Source organism: Aquila chrysaetos, chromosome 10 (genome assembly GCF_900496995.4).
Source record: "Aquila chrysaetos chrysaetos chromosome 10, bAquChr1.4, whole genome shotgun sequence".
Classification (NCBI taxonomy): Eukaryota; Metazoa; Chordata; class Aves; order Accipitriformes; family Accipitridae; genus Aquila; species Aquila chrysaetos.
In genome coordinates this window covers 42,129,884-42,150,729 of record NC_044013.1, presented here as the reverse complement: position 1 = coordinate 42,150,729, position 20,846 = coordinate 42,129,884, and the positions used below count along the sequence as shown (strand labels likewise).

Sequence of the window (20,846 nt, the reverse complement as noted above, 5' to 3'; positions counted from 1 at the left end):
ATTTTGCAGCTGAGCCTTTTGCTGAAGCTGACTGTGGCAATTGTTCATACTTCTTTTTTTTTTTTTTTTTCCTTAAACTCTGGGCAATAAAAAAGTCCTTCATGCATCAGGAAACATAGTAATGCAATACTTGTCTTATCTTCACACTTATTCAGCAGGTATTTACAAAAGGGCAGCAGGAAGCTCTTTAAACTCGATCCTGTTACTTTGCTCAGGATGTCTCTTAATCAGATCTGTTTACCTGTGTCCGTCCTACACTGGAATTGTACTGCAAAGGCGTCTGTTAAAAAAAAACCAACCCCTTGGTTTCTTGTGAATAGGGTTTTTCTCAATATACTCTATAACAGGCAGGGCTCTGAGCTAGTTTTTACTCTACGACTTAAGGGCACTGAATGAAAACCCATAGGTTATTACGGTCCATTTAGTGGGTAAGAAAGAGCTATGCTTTAAATGCTGTGTGTTTGTACTCTCAAATGTGATAGAGAGGTGTGTGATTAGGTTATTTCTCTGTAGGCTTTGTCACTGGGTGAACAGGAACTTCTTTTCTGCTCAGAGTAATGTGAATAACACAGGGATGCAGGGAATCGTGGTGTGCTGACCAGTGGGTCCCTTAGGTCTTGATTCCAGAAGGTGCTTAAAAGGAAAAGTGCAAATGTCATTGTTGCCTTCAGAAACCAGGTCTTGGAAGGACTTAATTGGACTTAACCGTGTGCTTGAAATTGAGCCACGCTTAATAGCAGTTCCCATTTACTAGAAGTTGTTCCCGAAATAGTAAATGAATGACTTGGAGTCCGATGTGTTGTACTTTGGTGTTCAGAGAGATAGTTTCTAATGCTCTTTCTGGCATGTGGCTTTTAATGGTCTCTTTGCATCTCGTTATTTGGCATGTTTGTTTGTAGCAAACAAACCAGCTGCTTGTGTTTTAGTGTTGCGTCAATAGGGAAAACGCTGGTTTTGGAAAGAAAAGACTTTACCCTGTGTGTAGCACACTTCATCCAAGGACCTGCAAGTGCTCCACAAATATTTGAAGCTCCTTCTCTGCTGAGAGAGGTTGTAGCCTTATTAGTTCTGGGTGTTGCTGGGTCCAGCTCCCATGTGGAGCCCCGGAGGAGGCTGGACCCTGCCCAAGCCCCGAGGGCCGGCGGGGAGCTGGAGGCAGCAGCCGCTGGCTGGGGCTGCCGGAGCCTGCTCTCTCGCTAGCATAAGCTCGCCGTCGCATGCCGCAGGCGAGAGCAGCTCCGGCAGTGGCCGACAGCCTCGATGCCCGGTGCCGGAGAGGCGGATTCAAGCTCCCAGGCTTCAGGGGGAGCAGGTGAAGGCTTCTGGCCGGGGGTGTTTGCTGCACGGTTTGTTGGTGGCCCAAAACAGTCCCTCGCATAATTTTGATGGGTTGTCACTGTGCACTTTAACACCTTTTTTTTTTTTTTTTTTTTTTTTCCAGGAAAGGCACTAATTCAGACATCCTCTGCCTGCCTGTATGGAGCGTCACGGCGAGGTGGTGGGATGGGTCGGGGGGGCTGCTGCGTGGCTCAAACAGGAGGGTGGCCCTCTCGGAGGGGTGCACGTCCAAGCCAGCTTGGGCTTTAGCTGGCTCCACAGCTGTAAAACCTGAGTTTCTTGTGTGGAAAATGCCGTGTGCCTTCCCGGCCTGGGAGCTGTGTCCTGTGGCTGCAGCAAAGCGAACAGAGATAGGCTGAGTTTGAACTGATGCTGTAATTACATTAAATGACAATGTCCCTCTTGCTGCAGCCCAGAAAGGAGGACAGATATTTAAATTTGTTGGCTTTTCAGGTGGTGGTATTGCTCAGTATGGCTAACGCCCATCAGGAGAGAGTGGGGGATACACGTCTGCTGTCCACGTGTGTGTCCATGCGTGGCCACGTGTGTTCACCAGGAACTTCCTCTCCTCGTGGAAGTGTCATGGTTCCCAAAATCTGCGCCGGCCAGGCCTAATGGGCAGCACCTCTTAAGTATTGTTTGGAAAAGAAAACAGATTGCAACTTTGCAGTGCTAATATGCAAACGAGCACTGTGAAGGGAGGAAGAATTATTTCTGCTGACGGCAGCTAATGTTCCGTGAAAGTAAAATCACAAACCGCCTTGCACCTGGCTTGCTGAAATGCTGAAGGAGCAATGTTCCTCCAGTGCCCCCGTGGTGGGATCGCCTCTGCGCTGCCGGCACGGAGGAGAGCAGCCCTTTCCCTGCCCTGCGGCACCTTTGGGGTCATTTAACTGGATGGGAGGACTCGGCCCGGGAGTCCTCTGATGGAGTAGAGAAGCCGAGATGAACTTTAGCGTTGTCGGCTCTTGTGGTTGTGCTGTGACTCTTGTGATATTTGATATGTTTAAGCTTCAGTTCGAGTCACGTGGAGTTCTCAGCATTTGCTTTCAAAAGAGCAAAAGTTCTCCTGCGTTTCAGCAGCTGAAGCTTAAACATGTAAACCCTAATGGCTCCCGTGTGAGCGCCAAAAAGAATATTTTAAAATTATTGTGAGTGCATTTAAAAAGTACGGTGTGCGTGTGTTTGTCTTATGGTTTTATCTGGTGGTAACTCCTTCAGGCAGCTAGTGAGGGGACAGGGCTGCAGCAGGACCGATGGAGCTTGGGTTCTTCATTCGTTTGTGGATCTTGCAAGAAAACACTTACCAAAAGTTACTTAGTTGTTGGGGAAATTTGTAGAAAATAGTGCATGATATGTGCATGTGTACAGGGAGACAGGATGTCTTGAATAAATAGATGGACAAGGATGCATGTGGGAGATAGATCTCCTGGTGCCAGCAGGGAACCGAAGGCAAAGATTTCCAGGATCGCGGTTGGCTCTGGCGCCACATACGGGTCACTTAAAAAGCCTGTAGCTTAATTTCCCTTCTAGTCCCACCCTCTTCCTTGTCTATTAGATGGGTAAAACACAAAGATGTTTTGAGGCAGGGTGAATTAAATGTTTGTAAGAGAGTTTGGAGGCTCTCCAGCAGATGTTTTGAACTAGATTCTGTTCTTGCCTCTCCAGCAAAGGGCGGCAGCGGGAGCTCCGTGATTTAACACTGGCTTCAGATTGAACGAGATCAGAATATGCTCCTTCTCTTGCTTTTTATGCGTACTGAAGTGTTCTTAGCTGTTGACATATATTTTAAAGTTACCAATCGCTCCCTGCCTCATACTGTAGCACGGACCAACTTTGATCACAGAAGAAATTTCTGTGGCACCAATTTCTGGCAGAAATGTAGATTGGAGTTTTATTGTAGCAGTGATGGAGGTGCTGTTCTGATTCACAAATACGTTTTGTTAACCAAATGCTACAGCTTTGTGTAAACATGTGTATCGTGTGGCATTAGATCAGTCTGCTTCCAGAAACAAGTATCGATGTCTGCTTTCTGTCCTTTGTTAGGTTAGCTTGTGCTTTTTTTTAAAGAAAGCGGCTTGTCTAGGATGGGGGATGTGACTGTGTGTGTGGCAGCAGACATCTGAAATGCTGGCGAGGAAAGAGGGGAGCAGCTCTGTCACAAGAGACGTGCCCCCAGGAGTGTGGGGTCCTCCAGCTGCTGTCCTTACCTCCTTGGGTTGTCCTTACCTCGAATCCCATCCGTGGGCAAAAACCCACCAGTGCAGGACTGGTTTAAGCTGGTGTGGCACATCCGCTGGGCTGAACGCCTGCAATGGCCTCTATGGGCACAGAGCCGGTTCACGGTGGTGCCGGCCACTGCGGGACCTGCTTGGCTGCAGGTGATCTAATACTGCAGCAAAGACGTGTTTGTCTCCCTGTCCAACAGGTAGTGGTGTGTCCCTGCCTCGCTGGGGTGTCCTGAGGTTAATTAACGTAAAAATGCTGTGGTGCTCAGATACTGCCCTTTGTGGCCAAGCCAGTGCGTGTGTTATGCTGGTGGATACAAAAAGGGTCATCATGGCAGCTCTTGCTTTACTTATATGGTATTTGTCATGTCTGCTGCCATCCAGAGATATTTCAGGCACGTAAGAGGTCCTGAACGGCAGCACTCTGGGACCTGCGCCTGTCCCCAGAGACCACCGAGGCCATGAGCGTTTGGGCACTGGGTAGTGCCACGTCTCTGCCCGTTCTCAGCAAAAGATGCTGCTCTTTGTGGTGAAATTTTGGGTGAGTTTGTGCAAATCTCCATCAATGCAGGGCTGTAAGTAGCACAGCATCTACCAAGTTGTTCTTAGCCCATCTTTTGTGGTTTGTGTGTGTTGCTAGTGACCACGTGGAGTCGAGTCTCAGGTTCTTGCTGCAGGGTGGTCGTGCGTACCCTCTGTACCCTTTATCCGTTGGGATCTCAGAGCACTGAACTGCAGCTGGATGTTTATTAGCTGCAGCACTGCTGGCCTGGGAGAAGGGCAGGAGGATCGGGGATGTCTCGCTGGCTCCTGCAAGCTCTCCGAGATGTGGTCTCGGTGTTGGCTCCTCTGACTCTCTTATTCCGTTTCAGAAATGCAGCGCTGGAACCTATTTTCCCGTCAAGCTAAGGAGACCCAGGAGACGGCTGCCTGTGCGCTGGCGGGCATAAATTGTTCTGGGCAATTAGACCTGGCTGCAGGACTTGATTGCGGAGATCAGATCCAGCCCAAGGCTTGCTTTGCTCTGGCGGAGGCAGGCTATTCTGTCTCTGTAAAAGCACAGCGAACATATACATGCCCTGCGGCCAAGGAGGGGGTAGCACTATGATGGTCTTGCTTGGCTCTCCGTGTCACTATTGTCTTCAGCTTGATTTCCATTGTGAAAGGTATCCCTGAAGTACTCGGTGTTACAGGTAACTGGGAGATGAGGGCCACCTCGTCAAGAGAGAGTAGCTGCCAGTGCCGGGATGAATGATGAGTTGTTAGTGCTGCCTCCTGGAGTGGTTTGTTCTGCATCCCTTTTTCTTGCAGGGACCCCTGTGCCTCTCTCTGGTGGTGGTCCTGGCTCACAGGTATATCGTACCTTTTGGAGAAACGTCCCTGGGAGTTTGTACAATGCCAACTATTCTCCTGGGTGGAGGTCGTTATCAACCCACGCTGACGTTACACCATCTTACTGGCCCTGGCCTTGCTTCTTTTCTTTCCTGTTTTCATTGCCTTCTCCGCTGCTGGTCCTATAGTGGCACAGCAGTCCCTAACGTTGAAGAAAGAACTGTCTTTTTTGTTTCCGAGTTGTTGGTTGGTTGGTTGGGGTTTGGATTTTTTGGTTTATTTTTTTGCAAGAACCTTGTCTTCCCAGTCGGTGGTGTTAGCTAGTGTCTGCTGGAACTCTGATGTGGACAAGGGAAGTTCTCAGCCAAGACAGCAGGTCAAAGGAAAACTCCAAGAGTCCTCATAGAGTTTATGACTTGATCTGAGCGTGGCAAAGAGCCTTGCTTTCATCAATACTTTGTATTATTAATGCCAGAGAAGGAATTCCTGAGAAATCATCTATGGCATCATTTTTAATTTGTCCTGCCGTGGAAAGCTGTTTTTTCTGGAGAGCATTAGCCATTCTTACATCCCCCTTGGTAGAGTAAGCATTGAGTAACGTGTTGGTGTTTTGCAGGAGCATTTTGAAGTCCAAGAGTAGCCACTATGCTTTTTGGCGAGCGTTTGGGATGCTCTTTGCCATGTCACGGCTGGTGAGCAAGCCCTGAGATTAACGTGATTGAATGACTGTTTTAATTTCAGCCCTGATGGAGCAAAATTAGTTACAATGATATGTGTGTGTTGAATAAAATTGTAGTTTTATTAGCTATAATTGCTGAAGAAGACTTTTTAAAGACTCGACTGCTGGGGGGAAAAATTGCTAGCACTGGAATTTGTTCTTGCACAGTATGGCATTGATTATTATCATGGTGCGTAATATGTCGGTCCTCGGTTGGTGAGTCGTCACTGCGAACCACTGGGAAGCGCTCAGCAAGGGACCTCACTGTGTGTCTCCAGCCCCCCCCGGGGAGCACTGCACAAATTGTGCCTGATCCGCAGAGGATACGAATCTCTCGCCGCGCGGCCGGGAGCCGGGGCTGCCTAGTGAAGCTGTAGCGGTTCGTGCTTTCAGCCCCGGAGGTCTCCGGTTTGCTGCCCGGCGCGTTGGCCAAGTCAGCAGCCGTCAGGGTCGAGCGCGGGAGCGGAGCCCTCGAGCGTGGTGGGCTGGTGGAACGGGGACCAGCCACGCTCCAGCTTGGGAGAACTGTGGTCCGGTGTGGTCGTCCGTGCGGGGACACGGGGCTGCAAACGCCACGGTCCGGCTGGCTGGGGCGAGGGGGGACCCAGGCTCGCAGCGAAGGCGCTTGGGCGATGGGCAAGGGTGCTGAGGGTGCCTTGGGACAGGGGAAGGAGCCGCGCTGGGAGCAGCGGGGCGTGCTTGATGGAAAGAGGGGAAAAGGTTAAAGTATTTGTTTCTTTGTTTAATTCCATTGTAATCAAACCCAGAGGCCTGGTGTGGGGGAACTATTTTTTTCTAACTGTCTGGCGTGCGATATGCATTTGTCTTAATTTATGTGGGGGGAGGTTGTAAATCTGCAGAAGCACGTTGCTGGTGCTTAGATTTCACATGCGCATTTAAAATAATAGCACCTGACAGTTTACTAGCAGCTAAGAGGTTTTTCTGCTTCAGAAAGCAAAATATTGGAGGAGTTGTGCAGTGTGTATAAATAATTTGAGGAATTAGACCAGAATATCCAGCACACTTTTCTTGGGAGAGCAGAAGAAGTGATAGACCTGTAGAGTTTATGAGTCGGGGACTGGAGCCGGGTAGAAACACAACCCAGCTGTGTGTAGCTGAATGTCATCCTTCCGTAATTTCTTTTCTCCTAGGACCCAGTCTGAATTGCCACAGTGTCTGATTACAGCGCGTTATTTCATTTGTCTGCCCTAATTCTTCTTTACCTTGAAGGGATGGAAAACGTAGTACCAAATCTGCTCGGGAGTGTTGGAAACAAACAGCCCCTCCGTTCCCGGGGGGGACACGTGGAGGGAATGCAGGAACATCTCGACCTGCTCTGGATGCGTCGGAAACTCAGGTTTTGGTTCAGGAAAATATTTCCTGGGCTGGATGAGGAGGAATGTGAGGCATAAAGACTGTTGTGTTTCCGTTCAGTATAGTTATGGTAGTTTGCCCATGGAGGTTTTACCCAATGAGTAAACTTGATTCAAATGGAAAAAAAAGAACATGGAGATGTGAAATAGTGGCTGTCGTTACTCCTGTGCATGCAGGCACCTTGTAAATGAACGTTGGCTTTACAAGCTGCACGTACGTGAACCACTTCTTGGGTTTGCCGGTCCGTGCAGACGTTGTGCGGTTGTAGAAATACAAGACTGGATGTGAAATTTTCCAGAAACCATCCTGGTTTGGTCATCTCAGCTTTCGGTGGCAGCACCGTGCTCCCATTTCTGGAGCACTGTCCTCCAGAAGCTTGCTGGATGGCTGCTGGTCTTTGCAGAGGACTCAGCCTGTTCCTTAAGGTGTGAGCGGCCCTGGGCTGGCGCCAGGTTTGATCATCTCTGGCTGCTCAGGACTGCCTCGTGGAAAGGAGAGGCGTTGAAAATCCTGAAGAGGAAAGTGGAAGGAATGAATGGAGAATATTGTGCGTTCTTGTGCCGGGCTAGATCAGTTGCATTAAATTCAGAGCCTTTCTGAGTACAATTAATAGTCATTTTATTTAGGTCACCCTGGTTTTGTTGCTTTAAATATATGCCTCCATTAAAGTGGAAGAAAATCAAATACATTTATCTCTGTGGAGCCTTTTGTGAACTGGTTGGGCATATTTTAAATAACCCTGGGAACTGTTAGGATTATTAAAGCCTTTGGCTCCTCCAGGTTTTTTTCTTTCTTCCTATTCTCCCCTATTCCTCCTTCCAGGCAGTGAGTAATGAAGTGGTATAGCCCTTCCTTTTCTCAGAGCCCCAAGTGGATTGAAAAAAAAAAAGTTAAATAAACTAAAGCCCATTAGTTAGGCTTTATATAAGAAACTGGGTCTAAATTGGATGTATATATGGGGTATGCTGGGACAGAGGACAAGTCTGTTGGGCTTAAGTGTCCGTTTGTAACTGGTATTATCTGGCAAGTCTTTTTTTCTTCTTTTTTTTATTTACCTTAAGTGCTAAGACTGTTCATTTTGTAATACACTCTCATTTGATGCCCAGAATTAGTTCAGATTAATCAGCTCCTTTAAGCCTCCATATTGAGCCATGCTCCATCTGAAAAGAGGTAAAAATTTGGGGGTTGCCAGCTGCTTTCTGAGTGTGCTGGGTGGGAGGTGGCTCTCTGCTTGGTGGCTCAGCATCTCACACTTGTGCTGGGGAAATGCAGCTCTTTGCTGGTGTGTTGTTTTTCGCCATGCCCGGAGAACATGCTTACAGGAGGCCACTTTCGTAGCTGGTAGCAGGGTTCAGCTGGCAGTGTGTGGTGGGTGATCAGCCAAGCCTTGCAGGGGCCAATTGCACTTCCAGTCCTGTCTCTAACCCTGGAGAAAACTTCCTTCTCTTTTGTAAGCAAGGTGCTAGTTGCATGTTCTGAGTTGAGACCTGGAAAACTTGCAGTTCAAGCATCTTTAAAATGCTGGGTGAGCAAGGGAGCCTCAGGTTGGAGGAGGGGGTTAACTTTTGGACATCACAGCTCCTGAATGTACTTGAGTTTCGTCTGTGGGTTGTTTTTTTGGTTTGTTTTTTTTTTTTTCCCTTCCCCTGAAATAGGGATCAATTTGCTTACTACAGGGTTTACTGCCGGTTACCTTGACTGTGTCCCTTATTTCTCCTTGATGAAAACTTGAACAAGCCACTTGTGTTTGATTCACAGAGAACCGTGAGAAACGGGCTGTGTGTGTGAGGCAGTGTGGTTTTCTCATTCTATTCAGCCCTTTGTATATTCAAATTCTTCTAGTTTCAGTTCTTGCTGTTCTGCCAGATTTCCATACCATTGATGGGTTTTCTGAATTAATAAGTTTCTTTCTCCCCCTCCCTCCCATACCCTCGCCACCTTTTTGCAACTGGTGAAAAGTTTTTCTAAGCGCGCTGCCCTCTCCATATTGATTTTCTTCTCTTGCTTGTCTAACCAGCTCTTAGATGTTTTATTTTGCAAAGCGTTAATAGAATTTTCCTTTTGCCATTGCACTTTATCTATTCAGGAGGTTTCAAGAAGTCTCATTGTGTCACCAGACTATGGAGGAAAGAGGCTATTCTTCTGTTACAATGGCTGCCCTAAAAAATAACGCAGGGTGGGGTAAACTCAGAAAGGGCAGAGACGGAGATAAAATGTTCTGACCTTAGGAAACAGAAAAGATAACCAATTAGACATTGTTGAAAGGGCACCAGCTGGCTTGAAGAACACCCCACTGATTATTTTTTCTTAGAGGCATGCTTGGTCCACGTCTGAAGCTGCAGAGCCGCTTCCCCCCTTGCAGGTTTTCAGATTTGAACTGGCAGGGCTGACCCTCTCGTAGGTAGCTGCGCGCCCGGTTCTGATCCCAGAAGTAGGTACCACTGCTCGGAGGGATGGAGCACCCACCTCCAGGGTACCTGCGCTCCTCAGGGTCCCAGCCAGCATGATGGAAAGCTCCTGGATTAGCCCATGCAGGCTGCGTTTGTTACTGCTAATAAGGATTTATTTGCATAAAAAAGATCTCTGCCAAGATCATCATTCCAGCAAAGCGGGGCCTTAGTACACATGGCACAAAACGTTGTTTGCCCAGAGGACGTGTATCTGGTGGGCGAGACAACGTGTCACGTTGTACAGGTGGGAGAGGCGACCAAAACGGCAGATCCCCCGTAGGACCAGGAACTGGACCCAGAGCCCCTCGCCCCCTCCAGTGCCGGGTCCCGTGCCAGGACCTGTCCCTCCTCTGGAGGAGCAGGACGAGGCTGTACGAGAGGTTCAAACCCACGCTGCTGCTGCTGCCGGCCACAGCTGAGCCCAAGAGAGGTTTTTGCACCCCACAGCTCAAGCTTCAGCCTGCTGCGAGACTTTGGGCTGAGACATGGCCATGCTAAAGTGAGGTTAGAGTTGCGTCATGTCTCTTCTCCCCCTAACAGCAATACAAGCAGCCTTTTTAAAGTCCCCAGTAACGTCCTTGCAGGAGGAGGTGTCATTTTGAAATGACGGCCCTTTCAGTGCGGATCCAGCCGGGAGAGCCTGTGCACAGCGGCAGCCTCCGGCTCGGGGGGACGGAGGACCTCCCTGGGCTGGTGGGATCTGTGCTGCGGTGCGTCCAAGACCTCTGGGCTCTGGTATGGGATTTGAGGCAGAGAGGTTACACTGGAAAAGTTGCATGTTAAAACTTCTGCAATGGCGATTGGCACGAGGACAAAAGGGTGGTCAGCACGCTCGCGTGGACCGAGGCGGAGGAAGCGGCGATGTTCTAGGAAACAGCATTAGGTGCGACATGTAATTTCTGGTTCCGGCGAGGCCAAGACCTGTGAGAATGAAAAATAAAGATTGCTGTGTAAACGTAACCCCAGAGCAGAGATAAGCGGTGGTGGCAGGGTGAACGGGAGCTCTGTCCTTATCTGCCTTCTGATATTACTCATACTTGTGAATTTTCTTCCTTGGAGTGAAGAAAGACAGCAGGACAAATGGCTCTGTGCTTAATGTGGTTTGGATTTTTCAGTACATCAGCATCTTTAGGTCTAATTCAAGATGGGTATCAAGGAGGCATGCTGTTCTCCTCCTCCTCAGGCCATTGCTAACATTTTGCAAACCATTTTGGCTGAAAAAGCTAAGAACAAGTTAACCAGAGACAGGTTTTTAGATGAGTTTAGGCATAGTGTAAGGTTTTGCTGCACTGTATTTTTTTGCTATATCCTGGAACATATTTTAGTCCCATAGTTAAGGAGGTTCAAGCTGTGTTTTTACCACCTTCCCAAAATACGTCTCTGCTCAGCCAAGACTGAGATTGTAATTCTGCACAGAAGTAGGCTGGATGTGTGTTCCCCCACATAAGAGGACTACAGTCAAACTGTATTCCCTGAACCATGAATTTTATCCAGACGGGAGCTTTCAAATCCTGCTGTAATTCCAGGATCACGTTGAGGCAACAAAAGCTGGCACAGCTACCGCAGGTGGTCCCACCTTCCCATAAGGTGCCACTTCTCTGCCCTCTGCAGCAGCCTGTCCCTTGCGTCAGCACAAGCGTTGGTTTAGCCATGCCGGGAAACTGATGTGGCTTAAAACTAACCTGGAAGAGAAAGTGTGGTTCATTTTAACCTGGAGCGGTTCCCCGGCTTGATCTGCTGCGCAAACATGTTGGCAGAAAGGAAGAGGTCAGCACAGAAGCTGACCCCCAACGGGCAGTTGGGGTGAAGGTAGACCCTTTGGTGGCACTGTGTAAGGTGAAGAGAGCATTGTAAATCACTTTTCCTAGAATAAATTATTTATAGAAAAGACAGAATATAAGAACATGGAACTATCATGGAACTAGCATAAAAATTACTGGGGAAAAAAACTTAAAAAAACCCCACCAAACAAGCAAAAAAACCCCACCCCAAAACTCACCCCCACAGACAACTAGTAGAGTCCTTTAAAGAATAAAAGCTTTTCTTTAAAGATCTTCTCCCTTCCCCCAATGTCTTCTGCAATTTAGCAGTGATACAGGTTTTCATCATCCCCTAGTTTACAACAGGGAATAGCAAGTCTGTAATTTCTTTCTAGAAAGATTGCCCAGGACACCGACCTGCCCCAGCTCTTGCAGCCTCTGAGCAACAGTTTAAAATGTGATAATGCTGGAAAATAAACCCCAGCACACCATCCTTCTAAAATAAGTGTAAAATTTTAGGTGTGGCTGCACAGATTAAATGGAGGTGGAATAAATCATGCAAATAGTAATGAAAGTTGAAAGCAATTTGGTTGCACTTCAATACGTTTCATCAGTCATCTCTCTTCTGAAGTGGAAATGCCAAGCCTGATGCGAATTAAACTTTCTCTCTCCTCCCTCTCCCCTCTTTCCTCTAGCTTTTCAAAAGGCCTTTTGAAAACCTTTCTTGGCTGACCAGATTTTACCCTGCTCCTACTTCTTGTAACCTCCTCATTCTCAGCCAAGACAGTGACTCTAATTTGGAAAAGTCATGGGCTTGATTTGCATCCGCAATTCCTCTCTTGGCCCTTCCTTATCTCCCTACAAAAGGGAAAAAGACTGAGAGGAGGCACAGCCAGGGACCGACGAGAGGTGGAAGAGCTCCTTAGCTATTTGGCTTTTTAGGGCAACAAAACTTCTAATGTTCCCTTTTCCGCTTTAGGATCAAATGTCAGCTAGGACGGGAGTTGAAAGCAGCAGATTTACAAAAGGAAGAGCTGACTCTGAGCAAAAGCAAGGAGATCTGATGCATCATTTGTACCCGAGCTGAGGCTGCTCCTGCCTTTGTCTCCCCTGCCCAGTTTGTCTCTTGTGTCTTTGCGAACCGTGCAGCCAGTGTGTTAAAGCATGCATCTCCCCGCTTCTGTCTTGCAGGTAGAGGACGCCATGCTTATGTTTGACAAGACGACCAACAGGCATAGAGGTAAGAGAGAACGGGAGCTCAGACATCACGTTTTGTGACAGCTTCTGCATGGTGAGCACAGCCAAAAATCAGCGTCAGCACGTTGACCCAGTGGCTAAATCCAGTGGTGCTAAATCAGCAGAGCCATTTGTGTTTGAGACGGCTCCCTCTGTCCTGCAGGTGTTGCAGAGGAAGGGCTGTTTGGCATGTAATGCTACATGTCACGTGGATTTTCTTATTAGAGATGACTTTTCTGGTCAGTCTAATGACTTATCTTTGGGAGGACCGTTCTCAGGCTCTGTGGCATCCCTGGAGACAGTCAAGCCCAGGGAGCTGGGTGTGGGGAGGCTGCAGGGAAGCAGAGGTTTTGTACCAAGGTGGCTAGCATTAAATTAAGCTGGGCATACGGCCAGTTAAGCTGAGACACCAGGAAATTAAGATGCTAAACCCCTCCACTGAGGTTTCAAGCGTTCTGGAGTTCTGAAGCTGAGGACTCCAATGATGGTAGCTCAGAATAAGCAGGATCTCCAGAAGAGGAATTTCCCTCCACATATTTCACAAGAGAGACAAGGTTTCATCACTACTTGTACAGTTCTGTGAAAATGAGCTGAGGATTATTTTCAGTGTTATGGCCGTTCCTTTCAGTGGAAATAAATGATGCTCCTCTGTCTCTCAGCGAGCAGCTCATGTTATCGCTGCAGCAGAGACGTCGAGCTCCAGGCAGAGAGCGGCCTGGCAGCCGCTCCGTTCAGCTGGGAGGGAGTAAATGTACCTGGGCTCTCACAGTTGCACCAGAAACTGCACTGGGGACAGGCTCCGAGACCCTCTTCCCTTCTCTCCGAACGAGATTGATTTTATGCCACCAGTCTCCCTGCTTTAACACGGCGTGTGCTTGGAGGCAGTGCAGGAAGCCAGCGCAGCTTGTGGCTTCTGCCCCCGTGCGACAGCGTGGACGTGTAGCCCCGAGGTTTGTCATTTGCCCTTCGCGCTACAGCCTCTTTGGGGGGGCTCTCTTGATCGGTACGGTTATTGTCTCAGCCACAAATGTGCCAGCTACTCGGGGCAGCGTATGTAGCCCGTTTGTTTAGGGAGGCTGCCAGAAGGTGTAAGGGAGCCTGTGCCCGGCCAGGCAGGGATGGGAGCCCTGGGACCAGGAGAGGGGAGCAGCCCAGAGTGCCTGGCCACCGCCGCCTCGTCTTCATCTCTGTAGCAGGGTCAGAAGACCGAACCTCCCAGCTCTGTCTGAATTATTCACTGCTCTGATATTTGCCTTAACAAGCAACTTAGTCCATGTGGATGGCAGGGTGAGTCAGGCAAACCTCCAGGATAGCATTCCCTCCCTCCAGCAGTTCCCTCCCAGGCACTGATCCCTCTCTGAAGTCAGAGATCATAGTACCCTGGAAAATTCAGCAGCAGTGAGCAAAAGACTTGCTTGGAAAGATAGGCTCTTCAGAGCCAGAGTAGGCATGCGAACAGCCAGTGCCCATCAGTTTTGTAACAGGAACCAAGCGTTCAAAACTCTTACATAGTTTGGAAGGTTCAACCCCTGACAACTTCCTTTTATATCCAGGGAGTTTTCCACCCTTCTCTTTGCAACCACCCTTAAACGGGCCATAAATACCCTTCTCCATTCAGGATCTTGGCACATTGTTTGTTGCATTTAAGAGCTGTGTTATGTGTTGCTTTTGTGCTGGGCACAAGGGCCCCACGTCCCCACTCTGAAGTGGTCTGCTGGCAGCTGAGCTCAAGGAGTACTGGGGGGCTCTGGTCCCAGCAAGGCACATACTCAGCAGATTTGGCCCCTATGAATGTGTTTCAGCGAGTCTCCTGCCTGCTTCTGTTTGTATTCCTTGTTTTCTTCTCTTAAACTCTTTCTTAACCTGGCAAGTTCACGCGGTGTGCGTCGGATAGGCTGGCAACGCATCCTGGCGTTCGTCTCCATGCCCTATCCTTTTGAGGCTTTTGCAGCCCGATTTGCAAGTCCCTGACCTGTGGTTTTGTGTCTCCACCTCGCAGAGCAGGTCTCCGCCATCCCTCTCCAAGGGCGCAGGAGGCTGGAGGCAGAGGGGACTCCACACGGACAGCTTGTCCTGGGGGACGTCAGAATGTCCTGCAGCCCATCGGCAGGGCTGGGTGGCCCCAGCAGCTGCCTCGTCCCCAGATAAGGGCTCTGCTCCAGAGACAGGGGGAGAAGGTCTGTGTTTGCTGAAATGTCCCAAATCCTGGAGTTTTGATCCCACTGAGGCTCTTGGCTGTGCCTGCGGTGAGCTCTGTTCCTGCCCACCAAACTCCCTGGTGGTCTCCTCAACAGCTTGAAGAGGCTCCACTGCCAGGGTAGGGAGGAGACTCTGCAGGGACAACAAAAATAGAGCAATGGTGTGTTAGTCCTTCCTTTGCTTCCTGCGAGCAAGACGCTCGTCTCTTCCCCGTGTACCTCAAGGTGATCCCTCCTTTGTCCCCGCCGGTGGCACTGTGCTGCTGTAAGCACTTTCCAAGGTGTGAGGGCACTGGGAAGCATTGGTGTTCGTGCTCTGCTACTGCTGAGCTCTGCTCTAACAGCTCTGGTTCGGCTTTTCTGTGCTCTTAGGGGAAGCTGGAATAGTGTGCTGGGGAGCCCTGCTCTCAGGTGTGAACCTGAGCGATAAGCCCCAGAGGATGGATTCCTCTTTAAAAAGCATCTTTCCTCTGTCTTATCTGGAGAAAACGTTCATAACTGCTGAACATTCATAACTGCTGAGGTTGAGGGCTGCAGATTTAAGGGGCACCTTAGCGGCCATGAAACCTGTTGGTTTTTTCCACAAAGTGCTTTTTCCCCACGATGTGCATTGGAAGACAAGAGGCAACAGGTCTTCCTTTTTTTCCCCAGGAATTCTGTGAATTTATTTCACTGGTTAATATTTTTTTTTCCAGCCTGTTTTTTCTACATGCAAGGTGTAAAATTTCTCTTCGCATTAGCATCCTTGGGTAAGCTCCTAGACAAGATGTAAGGGGGGAAGAACTAAGAGTCCAAAAGGACCAAAAGCAGACTGCAAATACCATTGGGTGGAGGTGATGTTACCCACATCTCCTGTACGCTCCACTGGCATCAGGCTCCGGACCCGGGTCTGTCCCCAGTTGCTTGTGCCGCCCAGGGGACAGGGTGGGCTGGAGCCCCCCTCCCCGCTCCTGGCAATACGGGACTTCTCTGGCAGTCGGGAGGGTCAGCTCTGTTTGCGAGGCTGTTTCCCAGGGAACAGGCTTACCCTTTTGCTGGGTGAAGGACAATGCTGGTTATTTGCCAGGATTAGCCAAAATTCCTGCGAGCGGGTGAGGTGCGGCCGGTGCCGAGGGGCTATGCTGCTGCGGCTGGAGCGGCTGCCAGGGAGGCATGAAAGTCTGAGCTCCGGGTCTTTACCTCTGCCAAGTACAGGTGGAAGGAAGAAACAAGTGTAAGAGGCAGAGTAAAGAGTCCTCTTCATCTTCACCCTTGAATTTATCCAGTCTTTTCTGACATTTTTCCTTCTCTGTACAGGTAGCTACCGCTAATCAGACTAATAAACTGGCTAGTGGGCTGTTGTGATGAAGAGAGTTCTGCTGCATCGATCGTTCATAAAATCACCCCAGATTTTACAAATTGTGACATTCTGATTGTGTTGGAAACATGTTTAAAATGCAGTAGCATGCAGCAACAGTGTTAATGGCAATTCTTAAAACCACTTGCGGGTTGCAATCTGTATCTTCAAATTAGCCAAGGGAAAGAGAAATGGCAGATAAAATATCCGTTGTGGTTTACTGTAGTTAGTCTATGCCTAAAATAATCAACGTAGGCGAGGGAAAGGAAAAGTATTAAAATTCACTCCCTACTGCTAGAAGGCAAGATAAGTTTCCTTGCAAGCAAATTGAGAATATTTGTTAACATAATTCTGGCACATATGTGTTACTCATGTGTGCGTATGCTGGTAGTGCGTAACTCCCCTGCACGCGCAGCACTGAACCAACATCAATGAGTTAGTGGAAATGCACAGATTTAACCAGACACAGCAAGAGGAATTTTCAAAGCCGCTCATCATTGAACAGTTTTATTAATACCTTGGGAAGGCTTGAAAACCCCACCCAAAATAAAACTTAATGCCTTGCCAATGGAGCACATAACATTTATAACATTAAAAATGTCATCAGGCTAACCATGTTGTTGCCTCTGCTGGTGTCTTTTTCTTTTTTATGTCCAGCTGTTCCTGGATGTTCTCTAAGGAAAATAAGACTCAGAGCTATTGCATTTCAGGCCTATCTGTCTAGCCATATTAAAGGCAGGCTTCAAAATCTGTGAGTATTTAGTTGAAGGAGCGGTTAATTTTTGGAGTATTGTAGGTAAAACAATCCCTAGCTTTACTGGGATGCAGTGTCTTCTTGCAAGGTTTCTCCTTCTGGCTTGGCCACTTACTTGTGATAGTGGGCGTGCAGTGAACTAGCACTTACAAGGCAAATATCTCTGGGTCAGCTTAGTTAAGATGCTGTTTCTTTTTGGAAAGGAAGTGTTGGAAATCCTCTCTTTCTGTAGCCTGCACTGTACTTTTGCACTTCTGTACAGGGAGCAAAACCACACACAAAAGTTCTCCAGGCACTCTGGAAGATTACTTTCATCACTTCGTCACTGCCTAAAATTTCATAGAGCTGAAAATTACTGGGTCAATCTTGAAAGGATTTAGTAATTGGGAAGAAAAAAAAAAGAGGGTGGTGTTATTTTGTTACCCTTGCAAGTGCAGATAAAATCTGGAGTTCAGCATTAGTTATTGATCTTTGGAGTTGGAGGGAGCCTGGCAAGATGATGATGTCCTTCTAACTTCATTATGGAAGGGAGCTCCAGAAAGCATACCAATTTACTGCCGAGCAAGTGGAGCAGCCGGAGCTGGAGGGGCAGCTGCCTTGCCCTTGGGGAGTGGGCTCAGCCCTTCCTGGGCAGTGTACATTTTGTGGAAGGGAAAATGCAGTGAAGTGGAACATCTCCTGATAAATTGGTTTGGCAACTCCCCTTTCTCCCCTTTTTTTCTGCAACAGTTAAGCATGAGGGTAGAGATGAGTCAAGAGAAGGCGGCATATTGGTTAGTTGTTGTAATGGGATGCTCTTGATTACAGCCTTAAATGCTCTCCACCAGTGTGTACTTGTTTCGTGCTTGCCTGTAGCCATCGACTGCTCCAGAAGCTGTCCACGGCGTGCATCATGACAGTCCCACGTCTTGAACTTGCAAAAAGACAAATAAAGATTTTGAGTGATTGAATCCCCCCAAGCTGTAATTGCCGATATTGAATGCAATGCTATATGTTTTTCAAAGCCATTCAGCGCTCAGAGTTGCTTTCATATCAATTAACTCTCTCGCATGGTTAGGAATGGCAGAGGGAAGCGACAGCATGGGATTTGGACTACTTTAATCTTAAAACTAAACAAAATTAAAGAAAGGCAGGCTGGCTGTGCGATACAAGCAATATTCTATGTGTTAGGGGTTAAAAAATCTCCAAAAGACAGGCATTGGTTGTGGCAGAGCTTTAAAATGACTTGATTTTTGCAGGGCTGAGCCGTCAGCCCAGCAGCTCCCTGGGGTGCTTTCCGACCAGGCTCTGCCGAGCCCCCGCAGCGCCCGGGGGCTGCCCACCCTCGAGCAGGGCACGCGGAGACTGCCGGCATCCTCGCGTGGCACCGCAGCAGCCTTCTCGCGGGGACACAGGAGCTCTGCAGCCGTGGGGAGAGCGGTGTGCCCGAGGTTTGGGTTTAATCTAAAACCGCAGAATTCAGACCGAAAAGATCTGAGCGCCTCGTGCCACCGGGACGGCACACAGGAGCGCGGGGTCTGCTGCGTCCTTCCCGCGGTCGCCGCGCTCAAGGAGGAACGTGAGGGTCGTGCTTCCTCTTTGCGCTATCCCTGCCTAGCAGATTTCAGTGCATAAAAGTAATTGTCCAGGTGGAAGCAGTTGGCGTAATGGTTGTATTTATTGGAAGAGACAGGAGTGATGTTGTTAGTGAGATACCGTCTGTGCCTCGGTGAAGGATGATGCTTTTCTTAGGAGAAAAATAGCCTTTTGTGTTCTGTCCGGCTGCCAAAACCTCAGTTTTGTAGTTGACCTCTGAAGTTATAATTGACATTTTTATAGATGAGATATAAATATAATTAAGAGTCGCTGCAATCATTTGTTTTTCACCATCTCCCTCAAGTAAGGCAAGATCATGTGCATTTAAAAATACATCCCCTGGCAGTTTTGAGTAGAGTATTTAAAATATATAGAAATGATTGCCTAATTTGGTCATTTTCAGCATAGCTTTTCTTGGCAGCAGTCTGGCGATAGTATCGAGGGTTTTGAGGACAGCTCGGAGGGAACCTTTCGTCTGCTCACGTAGTTTTGCTTTTAGAAGGATGGGGCTAAAGGGAGAGCTGCTGTTTGCCCAGGTTGGACCTGTAGGATTTTGGAAAAGCATCCACAAACACAGTGGTGGTATTTTTTTAGAGCATAAAGTGCTTTAAGGGCTTTGGATGAAAAGTGTGGCATAAGGTATAAATGGAGGCAGTATCATTGTTATTGCTTTCCTAGATGAGACACACTTTTATTCCCTTGTCAGTTGTATCACTTCATAAATGGCACTCCAGAGAGTGCAGTTGTTTTGAGGGAAGCGCTCGCTCGGCTCGGCCTCACCGCTCCTTACCTGGTGAAATTCATCCCAGGGACCTGGGGTTTGCAACACGGAGAGAGACTTTAACCCTTGGTGCATAGAGATGCAGAGTGTTTATCTTCTGCCAAAGGCACAGAGGATTGGAGGGAGGAGTAGCTGCAGACAGGGGGTTTTAGCAAATATTTGCTTCGAAACTTCACGAGGGCTGTGAAGATTCATTAGTTAATATTATTTACCATTTACAGACCTGTCAATGAAAGTGGTGATGGCTGAGCGGTAATACCGTCAGTCATACCTATCTATTTAGATTGCAGCTATGACATGTGCCATATTAATATTTTATATGTGTATGGTTTTAATATTACATCCTCACTTATAAATATTCATGTCATAAACCACATTAACGGCTGTGATGCTGAAGAGCAATATTCACACCTCTCTGCTTCACGTCGTGAGTTCACCTCCGTTCCGGGTGAAGCCAAGGTAGGAGTTGGGATGGCTGCGGCTGGTGAGACGGACCATGGGGAAGGGGCTCGTGGTTTCAGCCCCGCTCTCGGGGCCGGGTGGCCACGGCCCACCAATTTCCCATTTGGCATCAATTTAGCCCCCTTAGCCTCTGCATCGGGGGACCGTCAGCGTTAACCCCCCAGGGCCAGGGTGACAGCCGCTGCTGGGGTGGTGGCCTTTGCGTGGTGGCATGGCAGCGGCCCCAAGCTTGACAGGCTTGGTGCTGCTCCCTACTTCGGTGTTAATAAACACAAAACAAAAAGGAAAAGCTGCCAATTCTTGGATCCATCTCCCTTGTCTTTTAATTTCCTGGCCAGCGCGTATTGCTGCTGCATCAGGGCACCTTACGTGAAGTGTAAAAATAAATGCATTCAAGCCAGTATGAGCCCTGCATCCCAGTAGACTCTGTTTCAGAATAGCAAATAAGGCTCCTGGCCACGCTTTTCAAGGCGATTATTGAACGTCTCGGGTGGTTACAGTCATTCTGCCCCCAGCCTCATGCTGGATAACGCCACCTGAGGCTTGGAATAATTGCCCAGCTATGTACTGTCTGTCATACCTTATTGCTTAATTTTATACCAGTAATGAAAATTACATCCAGAGGAGGAGAAAGAGCGAACAGCTGCACTGGCCGGGACGCACCGAAGGAATAGATGTGTGCAAATGCTTACTCTAAAGAAGGGGAGAGGCTCGGCTTGCCAGTAGCACTCGGGAGATGGCTTGACATTTTTATTTTCTTGTTTAACAAACAAATGCAATAATAATAAGAAAAAAAATCCTGCCAACCTCCAGTAAAGATTGCAAACGCAGCCCAGCAATTAGTTTGGAAGTCTCCAGTTACATAATCAGACTTCAAGGTAAATATCAGCTTAAAAGTATATTGTACAGGACAGCAGGTTTGTAAAACTCATTTGTATCTTGTCCTCATAGCTAACGTGTAAACAAATTATTTAGTTCCCTCTCCCCAGAGGGAGAGCCCTACACAGCCAGACCTTTTTGACCTTCTTAATTTATCCAGCCTCCTTTCGATTAGCCCTAATCCAGGCAGTAACAAGAGGAGACGTTGGCTGAAAGGCTCAGCGCTGGGCGCTCTGCCTCCGCACCCTCTCTGACGCGGGAGGCGAGGTGAAGGCAGGCGTCCCTGATGGCCGGCGCTGGGTCACTGACAGCTCTGCAAAGTGGGTGTCAGGCACTAACAAATGCAGGAGGCAACGTCCTGCTCTCGTTCCCCTGATGGAAACGGCTGCAGGAAGGGAGGATCAGAGCCAGAGCATAAAACCTGC

General features: G+C 48.4%; 1 protein-coding gene across 34 annotated transcripts in view; it reads left to right on the top strand.

The window, feature by feature from the left end:
• Positions 1–20,846, top strand: part of MSI2 (musashi RNA binding protein 2) — a 260,659-nt gene that overhangs the window by 142,932 nt on the left and 96,881 nt on the right. For all 34 annotated transcript variants that reach the window (XR_003925470.2, XR_003925469.2, XR_003925468.2 and 31 more), the window contains one exon: positions 12,392–12,440. Coding sequence is in view for 30 of the 34 variants with exons in the window: in XM_030028680.2 (XP_029884540.1) it covers positions 12,392–12,440 (49 nt within the window). In the remaining 4 variants the exon portion in view is untranslated. The remainder of the gene's footprint in view (positions 1–12,391; positions 12,441–20,846) is intronic.